We start from the raw sequence: 15855 nt of genomic DNA, 5'->3' as shown, positions 1-15855 counted from the left end.
AATAAATGGAGTCTGAACTTTGTCGTGTCCGACATCAAAGCCCCGCCCCCAATGCCGTCATGTTGTTAAATACACGTTAGCATGCTAGCATTGTAGCCCTGATCTGTCTGCTGCGGTCACGTGTTCGCTAGAAACCGGTTCCTGGTGGAGCTGCTGCTAGCTTCAGCTAGTTAGCATGCTAATGCTACCGGACTCGTTCGATTCAATCACCCTCCAGTCTAAACTCACACATAACGGTCACAAGCTGCTAGCGTGGCTCAGTGTCGGTTTCTCATTGGCCGGCTGCCCTGTGGGCGGGGCCTCACCTGAACAAGAGATGGAGGGAAGAAGCTGCTGCTTCTGGCGTCTGATTCAGATTGATCTTTTTATAGGAGATAAGACAGAATTAGTTCTGGTCCTGAGCCCACAGGCTGTGTGTGTGTGTGTGTGTGTGTGTGTGTGTGTGTGTGTGTGACCTCGATTCTCGTTTGGAGCTCGCTCAGTGGAGCCACTGCGGCGAGGGGGGGCAGCGATCCGGATTTGTGCTAAGTCACTGAGAGACGAAAACTGATGAACCACCGAAGAAGAAGAGACTAGTTTAAACACCTGAACTAGAGACTAGTTTAAACACCTGAAGAAGAGACTAGTTTAAACACCTGAAGTAGAGACTAGTTTAAACACCTGAACTAGAGACTAGTTTAAACACCTGAAGAAGAGACTAGTTTAAACACCTGAAGTAGAGACTAGTTTAAACACCTGAAGAAGAGACTAGTTTAAACATCTGAAGTAGAGACTAGTTTAAACACCTGAAGAAGAGACTAGTTTAAACACCTGAAGAAGAGACTAGTTTAAACACCTGAAGAAGAGACTAGTTTAAACACCTGAAGAAGAGACTAGTTTAAACACCTGAAGTAGAGACTAGTTTAAACACCTGAAGTAGAGACTAGTTTAAACACCTGAAGAAGAGACTAGTTTAAACATCTGAAGAAGAGACTAGTTTAAACATCTGAAGAAGAGACTAGTTTAAACACCTGAAGAAGAGACTAGTTTAAACACCTGAAGTAGAGACTAGTTTAAACACCTGAAGAAGAGACTAGTTTAAACACCTTAAGTAGAGACTAGTTTAAACACCTGAAGTAGAGACTAGTTTAAACACCTGAAGAAGAGACTAGTTTAAACACCTTAAGTAGAGACTAGTTTAAACACTTGAACTAGACTAGTTTAAACACCTTAAGTAGAGACTAGTTTAAACACTTGAACTAGACTAGTTTAAACACCTGAACTAGACTAGTTTAAACACCTGAAGTAGAGACTAGTTTAAACATCTGAAGTAGAGACTAGTTTAAACATCTGAAGTAGAGACTAGTTTAAACACCTGAAGAAGAGACTAGTTTAAACACCTGAAGAAGAGACTAGTTTAAACACCTGAAGTAGAGACTAGTTTAAACACCTGAAGAAGAGACTAGTTTAAACACCTGAAGAAGAGACTAGTTTAAACACCTGAAGTAGAGACTAGTTTAAACACCTGAAGAAGAGACTAGTTTAAACACCTTAAGTAGAGACTAGTTTAAACACCTGAAGTAGAGACTAGTTTAAACACCTGAAGAAGAGACTAGTTTAAACACCTGAAGTAGAGACTAGTTTAAACACCTGAAGAAGAGACTAGTTTAAACACCTTAAGTAGAGACTAGTTTAAACAACTGAAGTAGAGACTAGTTTAAACACCTGAAGAAGAGACTAGTTTAAACACCTGAAGAAGAGACTAGTTTAAACACCTGAAGTAGAGACTAGTTTAAACACCTTAAGTAGAGACTAGTTTAAACACCTGAAGAAGAGACTAGTTTAAACACCTGAAGTAGAGACTAGTTTAAACACCTGAACTAGACTAGTTTAAACACCTGAAGAAAAGACTAGTTTAAACACCTGAAGTAGAGACTAGTTTAAACACCTGAAGAAGAGACTAGTTTAAACACCTGAAGTAGAGACTAGTTTAAACACCTGAAGTAGAGACTAGTTTAAACACCTGAAGAAGAGACTAGTTTAAACATCTGAAGAAGAGACTAGTTTAAACATCTGAAGAAGAGACTAGTTTAAACACCTGAAGTAGAGACTAGTTTAAACACCTGAAGAAGAGACTAGTTTAAACATCTGAAGAAGAGACTAGTTTAAACACCTGAACTAGAGACTAGTTTAAACACCTGAAGAAGAGACTAGTTTAAACACCTGAAGTAGAGACTAGTTTAAACACCTGAACTAGAGACTAGTTTAAACACCTGAAGTAGAGACTAGTTTAAACACCTGAAGTAGAGACTAGTTTAAACACCTGAAGAAGAGACTAGTTTAAACATCTGAAGTAGAGACTAGTTTAAACACCTGAAGAAGAGACTAGTTTAAACACCTGAAGAAGAGACTAGTTTAAACACCTGAAGAAGAGACTAGTTTAAACACCTGAAGAAGAGACTAGTTTAAACACCTGAAGTAGAGACTAGTTTAAACACCTGAAGAAGAGACTAGTTTAAACACCTGAAGTAGAGACTAGTTTAAACACCTGAAGTAGAGACTAGTTTAAACACCTGAAGAAGAGACTAGTTTAAACATCTGAAGAAGAGACTAGTTTAAACATCTGAAGAAGAGACTAGTTTAAACACCTGAAGTAGAGACTAGTTTAAACACCTGAAGAAGAGACTAGTTTAAACATCTGAAGAAGAGACTAGTTTAAACACCTGAAGTAGAGACTAGTTTAAACACCTGAAGAAGAGACTAGTTTAAACACCTGAAGAAGAGACTAGTTTAAACACCTGAAGTAGAGACTAGTTTAAACACCTGAAGAAGAGACTAGTTTAAACACCTTAAGTAGAGACTAGTTTAAACACCTGAAGTAGAGACTAGTTTAAACACTTGAACTAGACTAGTTTAAACACCTGAACTAGACTAGTTTAAACACCTGAAGTAGAGACTAGTTTAAACATCTGAAGTAGAGACTAGTTTAAACACCTGAAGTAGAGACTAGTTTAAACACCTGAAGAAGAGACTAGGTTAAACACCTGAAGAAGAGACTAGTTTAAACACCTGAAGTAGAGACTAGTTTAAACACCTGAAGAAGAGACTAGTTTAAACACCTGAAGAAGAGACTAGTTTAAACACCTGAAGTAGAGACTAGTTTAAACACCTGAAGAAGAGAGTAGTTTAAACACCTTAAGTAGAGACTAGTTTAAACACCTGAAGTAGAGACTAGTTTAAACACCTGAAGAAGAGACTAGTTTAAACACCTGAAGTAGAGACTAGTTTAAACACCTGAAGAAGAGACTAGTTTAAACACCTTAAGTAGAGACTAGTTTAAACACCTGAAGTAGAGACTAGTTTAAACACCTGAAGAAGAGACTAGTTTAAACACCTGAAGAAGAGACTAGTTTAAACACCTGAAGTAGAGACTAGTTTAAACACCTGAAGAAGAGACTAGTTTAAACATCTGAAGTAGAGACTAGTTTAAACACCTGAAGAAGAGACTAGTTTAAACACCTGAAGAAGAGACTAGTTTAAACACCTGAAGAAGAGACTAGTTTAAACACCTGAAGAAGAGACTAGTTTAAACACCTGAAGTAGAGACTAGTTTAAACACCTGAAGAAGAGACTAGTTTAAACACCTGAAGTAGAGACTAGTTTAAACACCTGAAGTAGAGACTAGTTTAAACACCTGAAGTAGAGACTAGTTTAAACACCTGAAGAAGAGACTAGTTTAAACACCTTAAGTAGAGACTAGTTTAAACACCTGAAGTAGAGACTAGTTTAAACACCTGAAGAAGAGACTAGTTTAAACACCTGAAGTAGAGACTAGTTTAAACACCTGAAGAAGAGACTAGTTTAAACATCTGAAGAAGAGACTAGTTTAAACACCTGAAGTAGAGACTAGTTTAAACACCTGAAGAAGAGACTAGTTTAAACACCTGAAGAAGAGACTAGTTTAAACACCTGAAGTAGAGACTAGTTTAAACACCTTAAGTAGAGACTAGTTTAAACACCTGAAGAGACTAGTTTAAACATCTGAAGAAGAGACTAGTTTAAACACCTGAAGTAGAGACTAGTTTAAACACCTGAACTAGAGACTAGTTTAAACACCTGAACTAGACTAGTTTAAACACCTGAACTAGACTAGTTTAAACACCTGAAGTAGAGACTAGTTTAAACACCTTAAGTAGAGACTAGTTTAAACACCTGAACTAGACTATTTTAAACACCTGAAGTAGAGACTAGTTTAAACACCTTAAGTAGAGACTAGTTTAAACATCTGAAGAAGAGACTAGTTTAAACACCTGAAGTAGAGACTAGTTTAAACACCTGAAGAGACTAGTTTAAACACCTGAAGAGACTAGTTTAAACACCTGAAGTAGAGACTAGTTTAAACATCTGAAGAAGAGACTAGTTTAAACATCTGAAGAAGAGACTAGTTTAAACACCTGAAGTAGAGACTAGTTTAAACATCTGAAGAAGAGAGTAGTTTAAACACCTGAAGAGACTAGTTTAAACACTTGAAGTAGAGACTAGTTTAAACATCTGAAGAAGAGACTAGTTTAAACACCTGAAGTAGAGACTAGTTTAAACACCTTAAGTAGAGACTAGTTTAAACACCTGAACTAGAGACTAGTTTAAACACCTGAACTAGAGACTAGTTTAAACACCTGAAGTAGAGACTAGTTTAAACACCTGAAGAAGAGACTAGTTTAAACATCTGAAGAAGAGACTAGTTTAAACATCTGAAGAAGAGACTAGTTTAAACACCTGAAGTAGAGACTAGTTTAAACACCTGAAGAAGAGACTAGTTTAAACATCTGAAGAAGAGACTAGTTTAAACACCTGAAGTAGAGACTAGTTTAAACACCTGAAGAAGAGACTAGTTTAAACACCTGAAGAAGAGACTAGTTTAAACACCTGAAGTAGAGACTAGTTTAAACACCTGAAGAAGAGACTAGTTTAAACACCTTAAGTAGAGACTAGTTTAAACACCTGAAGAAGAGACTAGTTTAAACACCTGAAGAAGAGACTAGTTTAAACACCTGAAGTAGAGACTAGTTTAAACACCTGAAGAAGAGACTAGTTTAAACACCTTAAGTAGACACTAGTTTAAACACCTGAAGTAGAGACTAGTTTAAACACCTGAAGTAGAGACTACTTTAAACACCTGAAGAAGAGACTAGTTTAAACATCTGAAGAAGAGACTAGTTTAAACACCTGAAGTAGAGACTAGTTTAAACACCTGAAGAAGAGACTAGTTTAAACACCTGAAGAAGAGACTAGTTTAAACACCTGAAGTAGAGACTAGTTTAAACACCTGAAGAAGAGACTAGTTTAAACACCTGAAGTAGAGACTAGTTTAAACACCTTAAGTAGAGACTAGTTTAAACACCTTAAGTAGAGACTAGTTTAAACACTTGAACTAGACTAGTTTAAACACCTGAACTAGACTAGTTTAAACACCTGAAGTAGAGACTAGTTTAAACATCTGAAGTAGAGACTAGTTTAAACATCTGAAGTAGAGACTAGTTTAAACACCTGAAGAAGAGACTAGTTTAAACACCTGAAGAAGAGACTAGTTTAAACACCTGAAGTAGAGACTAGTTTAAACACCTGAAGAAGAGACTAGTTTAAACACCTTAAGTAGAGACTAGTTTAAACACCTGAAGTAGAGACTAGTTTAAACACCTGAAGAAGAGACTAGTTTAAACACCTGAAGTAGAGACTAGTTTAAACACCTGAAGAAGAGACTAGTTTAAACACCTTAAGTAGAGACTAGTTTAAACACCTGAAGTAGAGACTAGTTTAAACACCTGAAGAAGAGACTAGTTTAAACACCTGAAGAAGAGACTAGTTTAAACACCTGAAGTAGAGACTAGTTTAAACACCTTAAGTAGAGACTAGTTTAAACACCTGAAGAAGAGACTAGTTTAAACACCTGAAGTAGAGACTAGTTTAAACACCTGAAGAAGAGACTAGTTTAAACACCTTAAGTAGAGACTAGTTTAAACACTTGAACTAGACTAGTTTAAACACCTGAAGTAGACTAGTTTAAACACCTGAACTAGACTAGTTTAAACACCTGAAGTAGAGACTAGTTTAAACACCTGAACTACAGACTAGTTTAAACACCTGAACTAGACTAGTTTAAACACCTGAAGTAGAGACTAGTTTAAACACCTGAACTAGACTAGTTTAAACACCTGAAGTAGAGACTAGTTTAAACATCTGAAGTAGAGACTAGTTTAAACATCTGAAGTAGACTAGTTTAAACACCTTAAGTAGAGACTAGTTTAAACACCTTAAGTAGAGACTAGTTTAAACACCTGAACTAGACTAGTTTAAACACCTGAAGTAGAGACTAGTTTAAACACCTGAACTAGACTAGTTTAAACACCTGAAGTAGAGACTAGTTTAAACACCTGAACTAGACTAGTTTAAACACCTGAAGAGACTAGTTTAAACATCTGAAGAAGAGACTAGTTTAAACACCTGAAGTAGAGACTAGTTTAAACACCTGAACTAGAGACTAGTTTAAACACCTGAACTAGACTAGTTTAAACACCTGAACTAGACTAGTTTAAACACCTGAAGTAGAGACTAGTTTAAACACCTTAAGTAGAGACTAGTTTAAACACCTGAACTAGACTATTTTAAACACCTGAAGTAGAGACTAGTTTAAACACCTTAAGTAGAGACTAGTTTAAACATCTGAAGAAGAGACTAGTTTAAACACCTGAAGTAGAGACTAGTTTAAACACCTGAAGAGACTAGTTTAAACACCTGAAGAGACTAGTTTAAACACCTGAAGTAGAGACTAGTTTAAACATCTGAAGAAGAGACTAGTTTAAACATCTGAAGAAGAGACTAGTTTAAACACCTGAAGTAGAGACTAGTTTAAACATCTGAAGAAGAGAGTAGTTTAAACACCTGAAGAGACTAGTTTAAACACTTGAAGTAGAGACTAGTTTAAACATCTGAAGAAGAGACTAGTTTAAACACCTGAAGTAGAGACTAGTTTAAACACCTTAAGTAGAGACTAGTTTAAACACCTGAACTAGAGACTAGTTTAAACACCTGAACTAGAGACTAGTTTAAACACCTGAAGAAGAGACTAGTTTAAACACCTGAACTAGAGACTAGTTTAAACACCTGAACTAGAGACTAGTTTAAACACCTGAACTAGAGACTAGTTTAAACACCTGAACTAGAGACTAGTTTAAACACCTGAACTAGAGACTAGTTTAAACACCTGAACTAGAGACTAGTTTAAACACCTGAACTAGACTAGTTTAAACACCTGAAGTAGAGACTAGTTTAAACACCTGAACTAGACTAGTTTAAACACCTGAAGTAGAGACTAGTTTAAACACCTGAACTAGACTAGTTTAAACACCTGAACTAGAGACTAGTTTAAACACCTGAAGTAGAGACTAGTTTAAACATCTGAAGTAGAGACTAGTTTAAACACCTGAACTAGAGACTAGTTTAAACACCTGAAGTAGAGACTAGTTTAAACACCTGAACTAGAGACTAGTTTAAACACCTGAACTAGAGACTAGTTTAAACACCTGAAGAAGAGACTAGTTTAAACACCTGAAGTAGAGACTAGTTTAAACACCTGAACTAGAGACTAGTTTAAACACCTGAAGTAGAGACTAGTTTAAACACCTGAACTAGAGACTAGTTTAAACACCTGAACTAGAGACTAGTTTAAACACCTGAAGAAGAGACTAGTTTAAACACCTGAAACGTCTGTGTTCACGTCTGGCTCCTCTCCCGCCCCCTCTGGGTTGAGTCTCCGCCCCTGGTCTGGGTCCACTTCCTGTTGATGGCGTCTTCCTGCTCCAGGCGGGTGGGCGGGTCCTGTCTGCTGGTGATCAAGGAAATGAACCCACAAACTCGACACATGTTTATAAATAGTTTATTCACCTTTACAGTGTTTTTATTTCATTATAAAACAAGGAGGGGGAGAAAAAAGAAGGGCGGGGCAATGGGCGGGGCTACGGTCGCCTGACAAATAAAACCACAGAAGAAGAGACGCGGTGAGGACTGAAGGCTGGCAGCGCTCTGCTCTTCCTCCGCCTGCTAGACCGGGTGGCGTCCCAAACCCCCCCGTCACCAGGTCACTACATCTGCTCCAACGTCACCAAGGGGAAAGGCCGCCAAGGGGCGGGGCTTGAATAACACCACATGACTGAATCAGGCTGTTGGTAGGCGATCACTTCTGACTGAAGATCAGAACCGGACCACGTTAGCTGAGCTGCTCACGTAACACCTGCTAACGGGAGCGGTTCATTGGCTGTCTCCTCGGGGCCCGCCCCCTTTGTAGCGACAGAAGTCTCGTTCTAGGAGCAGAACACCGACACCGGTCCGGTCACATGACGCCTCGTCAGACGACCTCTGACCCGCCCCAGATTTACCTCAATAAAAGCCAAAAGGACAGATTGGGGTCAAGGGTCGCCGCCTGACCCGAACCTGAACCTAAGTCATGTGACCGGATCTGAAGGGAAAGAAAAACAAGAAGCACGACAGAACTGAAGTGGGCGTGGCCTAACCCGACCGGACCCACACAACTGCTTCGATTGGTCGGTCTGGTGAGGAGATGTAAACAGAGCCGACCCGTTGGCCCCCCAGGGGCCCCACGAGGGGCCCGGTGTCACGGCGTCCTGGACGAGGTCACGTAGCACCACACCTGAAGCCACCGCCCCAGACGGGCTCCAGGTGGTCGTCCAGAACTGCCATCGGACCCGCTGGGTCGCAGCGCCCTCTAGTGGACAGACGGGGGTAGCACCTGGAACGGTCGGAGGCGTGGTCAGCACCTGCAGGGCCTCAAAGCCCCGCCCAGTCTGGTCGAAACAGATGTGGCGTCAGAACCGCAGCAGAAGTTCCTCCTCCTACCGGATTTACGGCTACAATCAGGGCGGAGCTGGAGGTGGGGCTGGAGGCGGAGCTGGGGGTGTCATCGGTCGAGTGCAGTGGGTAGAGAGCTCCTGTGATTGGCCGTGGGCTCGGCACCAGCCCAATAAGCTTCACCTAGCACCGCAGGGTTCAGACGGACTCGGACGGGAGAGTAGCACCGACGCCTCCAGCCACAGCCAATCAGGAGGCAGACGTTGATCACGTGATCATCAGGGACAGGAACCAGCAGGTGACGGGTTCTGGATTGTCTGATCCGAACAGGACGGGCCGGTCCTGGAGCTGCTAACGCTCCGGCGATGCTAATTGTAGCTAGTGAGTCCGTCTAACAGGCTAACGGTGGCGCCGCGGCGCATGTTAGTGCGCCGCTAGCGTCAACATGTCTGTGGTTTAGCTTAACGTTGGTGGAGGAGGTTCTGTGGACAGAAGCAGGACGGGCGTCAGCTCAGTGAGGTCGTGGCCACCGGGTCACGCCCACCTCCAGAATGCAGAGATGGTCGACGCCCACAAGCAGCCCAACCCCACCCACCACTGATAGCAGGAAACAGAGGAGCGGTCTGGACACAGGGGCGGAGTCACAGGTGGAGTCTCCTCCCACCTTCAAATATCACTAGTCTTTAGTCCCGCCTGGCCCCGCCCACACCGGTCCCACTCTGATTGTCCGGCAGCGCACTGAGCAGGAGGGGGCGGGGCGGGGGCGGAGTCCCACAGATCGGTCGTGGTCCATTGGTTCTAATCCCACGGTAACTAGTAGACAACTAGTCTAGTCTGGGAGTCCATGAGTGTGTGTGTGTGTGTGTGTACATGTAGATATATGTGTACATATATATATCACGTGTGTGTGCGTGTACACACACACCATATATATACACACAGATGTGTATCCGATCACACGTCTGTCCACAGGTGTGTGTGGGCGTGTCTATGTACATCCACAGGTGTGTGTGTGTGTGTGTGGGCGTCACACTTTGGTGATCTGGCTGTGGACGTCGTCCTCGAACGCCTCGTTCTCGGGGTCGGAGTCCGTGGTGTCGGAGTAGCGGTAGTGGTCCGGCTCGTTGTCGCTGGCGTCCGGCGTCCCTGAGGCCGCCGCACCGCCGCAGGCCCCGCCCTCCTCCACCGTCTTGGTAAAAAAGAGCTTCACCTGGAAGCAGAGAGCCGGCCGTTAAGGCCACACCCACGCGGAGGCGGGGCTGCACCGGGCTGACGGGTCCTACCTTGAAGTTGGGGGAGAAGTTCCTGTTGGCCTTGTCCTTGTTGGCCTTGTCCAGTTCGTTCTTGCTCAGGGTGAGAACCAGGAAGTCTCCATCGCCTGGCTCCGCCCCCATCACTGCTCCCAGGGGCTGCTGGGTACGCTCGGACGGCTCTCTCGGCGTCCCCGCGCTGCCGTTCTCCAGTTTGTCCAGGTTCTCCTCAGGTCCCGGGATGAAGAAGGTGTTGACCCAGAAGTGGAACATCTTCTCCTGGAGAGACAACAAGTTAGGCTCCGCCTCCAACATGCCACAGACCCGCCCACTAACACGTGAGGGCGCAGCACTGCTAACCGGAGAGTTAGCTACTCCTCTGATTGGAGGGTGGGGGCTACTGGCCCCTCCTCCACATGCAAACACAAGCTACCTGTTGCTAGCTGCTACTAGCTGCTGCTAGCTGCTACTAGCTGCTGCTAGCTGCTACTACCTAATGCTAGCTGCAAGTAGCTGCTACTCTTCTTCACCTTCTTCATCATCTTGTTCTGCTTGTGGAAGAACTCCACCTTGATGTCTCCACAAACAGGAAGTGGCTGCGGCAGCTCGAAAAACATCAGCTTGTCCTCCCGCCGCGTGTGGGCGGGGCTAGACGTGTGGATCTTCACCTTCAGCTGGTACACCACGAACTGTGGGTCTGGAGCAGAGCAGAGCGTCACACACACACACACACACACACACACACACACTCACACTCACACACACACACACACACACACACACACACACACACACTCACTGCAGGTGCCCCCCGTGAACATGGGGATGGTCTCAAACAGCATCCTGTGGAACAGCAGAGTGACGGGTTTGTAGAGCAGCTGGTTCCTCAGCAGGAAGCTGTAGTAGATGACGTAGCGCCGCTGGCTGGGGATGGTCACGCCCTGAGACAGACAGACAGACAGACACACACACACACACACACACACACACACACACACACACACACACACACACACACACACGGTTTCAGCAAGTTTCATACAAACCTCAAGCTACTTGAGCTACTAAATAGCATGTTGCTAAGGAAGTTATTAGTGGCTAGCTGCTAGCTACCCGACAGCCTTCCCACCAGCAGGTGGCAGTAACACACCCGCAGGCCCCGCTGTTGCTATGGCGATATTACAGCGTGACTAGATACCATCGATCACCAAACACTAATCACGTTTATGGATCTGTTTGCTCAGAGTGAGGAAACCGGAAGCAGAGGCTCCGCCCCTCCCCGGCAGCGTGGGGGCGGGGCCTACCTTCTTGTCCCGGGTGCGGGCCTCGCCGTAGTACTCCAGCGCCGCCTGGGCCTCCTGGAACTTGCCCCGGTGCAGCAGGTAGGCGCAGATCATGACTCCGGTGCGACCTTTGCCTGCCTTGCAGTGGATGGCGGCGACGTGCTGCTCGTCCTCGCTCAGCCACTGGTCCAGGTCCTCGCAGAACGGCTTGATCAGCTCCAGCTGCGGGGGATTGTGGTCCTCGAAGGGGTACTGAGCCACTGGGGGGTACGCGCACACACACACACACACACACAGCCATGAGCGCCCCTGGCAACAGTTTCCCCCTTTTTCCCCTGCCCGCCGCACAACACTCACCTCGACAGTTGAACTTGGTCGTGTCGTAATGTCGCTCCACACACCTGCAGACAGGAGCGCAGACGTTAGCCAGACGCTAGCGCAGACGCTAGTGCAGACACACAGATACTCACAGGTTGTAGATCTTGTAGCGGTTCTTGTGCTTTGAGTCCAGAAACCTGAGAGAAACACAAGGTCATTATGGAGGCGTCGACAAGCGTGGGGGCGTGTCCTCCCACCGGAGACCCGCCTCCACGCCGTCTGTGACACATCTTTCTGAAAGTACAATCAAAACATCCCAGCGCGCACAACATGTTCACCATCATCATCACCACCATCATCATCACCACCATCATCATCACCACCATCATCATCATCACCATCATCATCGTCACCACCACCATCATCATCATCATCGTCATCATCATCATCACCATCATCGTCATCATCGTCATCATCATCATCACCGTCATCACCACCACCATCATCATCATCACCGTCATCACCACCACCATCATCGTCATCACCGTCATCATCATCACCATCATCATCATCACCATCACCATCACCACCATCATCATCATCACCATCATGATCATCATCACCATAATCATCATCACCATCACCATCATCATCATCATCACCATAATCATCATCATCATCACCATCATCATCATCATCATCACCATGGTCATCATCATCAGCATCATCACCATCATCAACATCACCATCATCACCATCACCATCACCACCATCATCATCATCACCATCATCATCAATCACCATCATCATCATCATCATCATCATCATCATCACCATCATCATCATCATCATCATCATCATCATCACCACCATCATCATCACCATCATCATCATCACCATCACCATCATCATCATCACCATCATCATCACCACCATCATCATCATCATCATCATCATCATCATCATCATCATCATCATCATCATCATCACCACCATCATCACCACCATCATCATCATCATCACCACCATCATCATCACCATCACCATCATCATCACCACCATCATCATCATCATCATCACCATCACCATCATCATCATCATCACCATCATCATCATCAGGGCTGGACGCTGATGTCTCACCTGACGACGTCATCGATGTTGTTCCTGTAGACGCCTTCCAGACGCTCCGCAGGGAAACCCATGGCGATGATGTTGGGGTAAATATCTGATCACATGTTCAGGATCAATACGTCTGCTTCCTGTCTGACACCCGTCTGCCCCCCCCCCCCCCCCAGAAGGAAATCCTCACAAATAAATCAAATCGATGTTCTGGACGTTCAGACTAACTCTGGTTCTGAACCGACATCAGAACCACTCTGGATCCGATCCCATCCTTTACCTCACGGTTCCTGATGAGGAGCGGTTCACACACACAGCAGGGGGTTTTGGCCCCCGGGTCAGAGACACGTCTGGAGGAAGAACCGGGTAAAGACCTGGGTCAGGACTACTAGAGGAGAACCTCCACCAGGATGAAGACCTGGACCTGGACCGGGTCACACAACCAGACGCTGGTCTCTGAGGACCGGAACAGGAGACCCGGACCTCCTGGGGCTCACAGGTGGGTGTGGCCCAGACAGGTGCTCTCCAGGTGAGGCTCCACCTGACGGCTGCTGATGCAACGGTTAGCTTAGCCTGCTAGCCTTAACGGTTCATTCACCCGCAAACAGCACGGCTTCATCCGTCACGCGCGGAACACCGGGACCTGCGGAGACCCGCAGCACCGGAGCTGAAGTCCCGGCCCGGACCCGGTCCCGGTCTGTGGAACCCCCTTAAAGAAAGCTGACTTTAAGGGGAACCAACAGAACGTTCCCACGGAGCTGAAACGTTCTCGTGTGGGTCCACCGGGCCGCCGGAGGGACCGTCACCGACATCCGGGTCGGGTCTGTCTGGTAGAACCGCCGCCCCTCCGGTTCCCTGAGGCCGGAGCGGGTCCCCGATGCTCCGGTCTCCACAGCGGAGTTCGGCTGACCGGTTCGTTCCCGATCAAAAACCGGAACGAGACCGTTAAATGGCGTCAGGAAACGGACTAACGGACGGAACCGCACCGGGACGGAGCTACGGGACCGCAGAACCGATGAAGGATACAGGTCAGGTCCAGGTCGAAGCCGTCCTCCTGGTACCGCCGCTTGTTCCTGCTGACGATCTCCTTGATCAACCCGGTCATCATCAGCGCCAGACGCCGCCGGGGTTCCGTCGTCCCGCCGCCGAGCGGCCGCTGTCCCGCTGCCGGGGAGAGAAGCTAACTGGGACGGCTAGCCCGGAGCTAGCAGCCCGCAGCCCCCGGATTCCCGCAAAGATGCTGCTTCGTGTCCGAACGGGAGGGAATCCGGTGCGGCGGACGGACGGACGGACGGGGTGCCCCGTTAGACGGTCTCCTCGGGGGCCGCCCTGAGCGCTGCTGCGACGCGCGGCTCGCCGGCCTTCCCGTTGACAGGCAGCCCGGCCGTCGGAGCTGATTTCTGGGTCAGAACAAGGGGGCGTCGGGGCCTCCTCCCTGCTCCTGCAGCGGGCCCGGGTTTCCAGGTCCCCCGCCTGGAGACTAAACCATCCGCGGTGTGAGGTTCGGTTCGACCCCCCAGACGACGGATGGACCCGGCTGGACGGTTCCCGGCCTCCCGGTGCCGCAGAGACGCCGTGACTGGACGCACCTGGCAGAGAGAAAACCTCCGAGGCGCCTTGGAGGGAGAGGGGACGACACTGAGCGGCTCGCGCGCCAAGCCGGAAACACGAGCGCTCGACGGCCCCGGCAGCGCCCTTCAAAATAAAGTGTCAGCGCGATTCATGACCATAAAGCTGTGTTGAAACGTGTTTTTAACTCAATTTTGATCTTAATTTCTGTAACTTGAATGTTATTTTAAAGGTTCGATGTGTGTTGTCTCGTAAGTTTTTTTTATGTCCTTCAAATGAAAAATACTGTAATAAGGAAATTAGTTTATTTTATTCAATATATCTAATTGTGTTACAGAAATCCTTCAAATACTTTTCCCAGCGACTGTTTTTGAATTTTTTAAAAAATGTTTTCAGCTAACAAAAATATAAATCAACATATACTTAACGATGCTTTATAGGTTATATTTAAAATATTTGTAATAATTTGAAATAAACAACATTTGAAATATTTGCATTTGATTTGTTCATTAATTATTAACTAATCCTTCTTCTTTTCATTTATTTAGCCCAACAACCCCTGCCTGAAACCCGGAGTACAAACAGGCGTTACACGTCGTACGTCATGACTTTTATTTTGTACAAGCGGTCATTTCCTGTTGTTGTATTACTCCATCCGGCTTAACGATGTTACTTGTTAGCCGCGAACTGGAATCAAACGCATCTAGTCAGAACACAGGGTTGCCAGTTAGTGATGAATTTATCCTCCCATCATAATCCTGCTGCATTCCTGACGCGTTCAGTGTACAGATTCAACCCGCACGTCGTCCAATGAGCACCTTTACACGACTAATCTGAAGTGACGTCATGAGGTTTAAAACGTTTAAACTAGGAAGAACCAATTCATGATGTTATGTAATGGTATACCAAGATACCCTGATGACGACAAAATGGCACTATAAACTTCATCTCAGAGGTTCATTATCTGTGTCAGAGCGCCACCTACTGGTGAAATTAGGTTAAACATTTGAAGAATCGTATTCGCATCTTCTAATGCAAATACTGTCAGAATTAATAGACGTCTTATTTTGTCACTCAGTAACAACATTTACTATAGATAAAAATATATCATGTTTTACAATCTCAACTCAATCTCAGTTCAATATGATTGAACTGAAAAGAAGCATTCCTTCATTTAATCTCCTTCCGTTTACACTTACAAGCATTAAGCTTTCACTGTTGTCAGCAGAAGTACTAAATGTTTATATATATATTTTTTTCTTCTAAATTCTATATACTGGTTTGATCCCCGAAGGGAAATTAAGAACGCACACTCTAGCTACTGATTACAAACGCATGCATACATATATATATTTGTGAGTACAGGCCCCTGTATCACACACACACACACAAGGGGGCCTGTAGGCATGCAGGGGAGGTAGAGTGGCAGGCAGCTCCTTCTTGGTGCGCCTCAAATGAGCAATTTGTAAAGGGGA

The 15855-nt window shown here is 45.3% G+C and overlaps 2 protein-coding genes across 2 annotated transcripts in view; one reads left to right on the top strand and one right to left on the bottom strand.

Moving 5' to 3' along the window:
• Positions 1-20, top strand: part of rnls (renalase, FAD-dependent amine oxidase) — a 3122-nt gene extending 3102 nt beyond the window's left edge. The window contains exon 7 of the mRNA XM_068306325.1: positions 1-20. This exon is cut by the window's left edge and continues 187 nt beyond it. The gene's annotated coding sequence lies outside the window, so the exon portion shown is untranslated.
• A 7900-nt stretch (positions 21-7920) lies between these two features.
• ptenb (phosphatase and tensin homolog B) lies at positions 7921-14638 on the bottom strand. The gene is made up of 9 exons (XM_068305712.1): positions 13838-14638; positions 12833-12917; positions 11845-11889; positions 11732-11775; positions 11396-11634; positions 10891-11032; positions 10622-10788; positions 10125-10370; positions 7921-10051 (listed from the first exon to the last, which is right to left on the bottom strand). Exons 1-9 carry the CDS (start codon positions 13917-13919, stop codon positions 9869-9871), a joined length of 1233 nt encoding a protein of 410 aa, XP_068161813.1. The 5' UTR covers positions 13920-14638; the 3' UTR covers positions 7921-9868.
• Between the last annotated feature and the right edge of the window lie 1217 nt (positions 14639-15855).

Source organism: Antennarius striatus, chromosome 21, assembly GCF_040054535.1.
Source record: "Antennarius striatus isolate MH-2024 chromosome 21, ASM4005453v1, whole genome shotgun sequence".
Classification (NCBI taxonomy): domain Eukaryota; kingdom Metazoa; phylum Chordata; class Actinopteri; order Lophiiformes; family Antennariidae; genus Antennarius; species Antennarius striatus.
Note: the sequence above shows the minus strand (reverse complement) of the source record. Positions and strands in the feature narration are given on the sequence as shown.

Bases quoted from the DNA above. Each gene is read 5' to 3' on its own strand.
- ptenb (XM_068305712.1), bottom strand. From the start codon at position 13,919: ATGATGACCGGGTTGATCAAGGAGATCGTCAGCAGGAACAAGCGGCGG. The intron at 11,776-11,844 runs GTGAGTATCTGT...TCCTGTCTGCAG, and splicing joins CGCTACAAGATCTACAACCT to GTGTGTGGAGCGACATTACG. The intron at 11,033-11,395 runs GTAGGCCCCGCC...TGTCTGTCTCAG, and splicing joins CCCGCACCCGGGACAAGAAG to GGCGTGACCATCCCCAGCCA.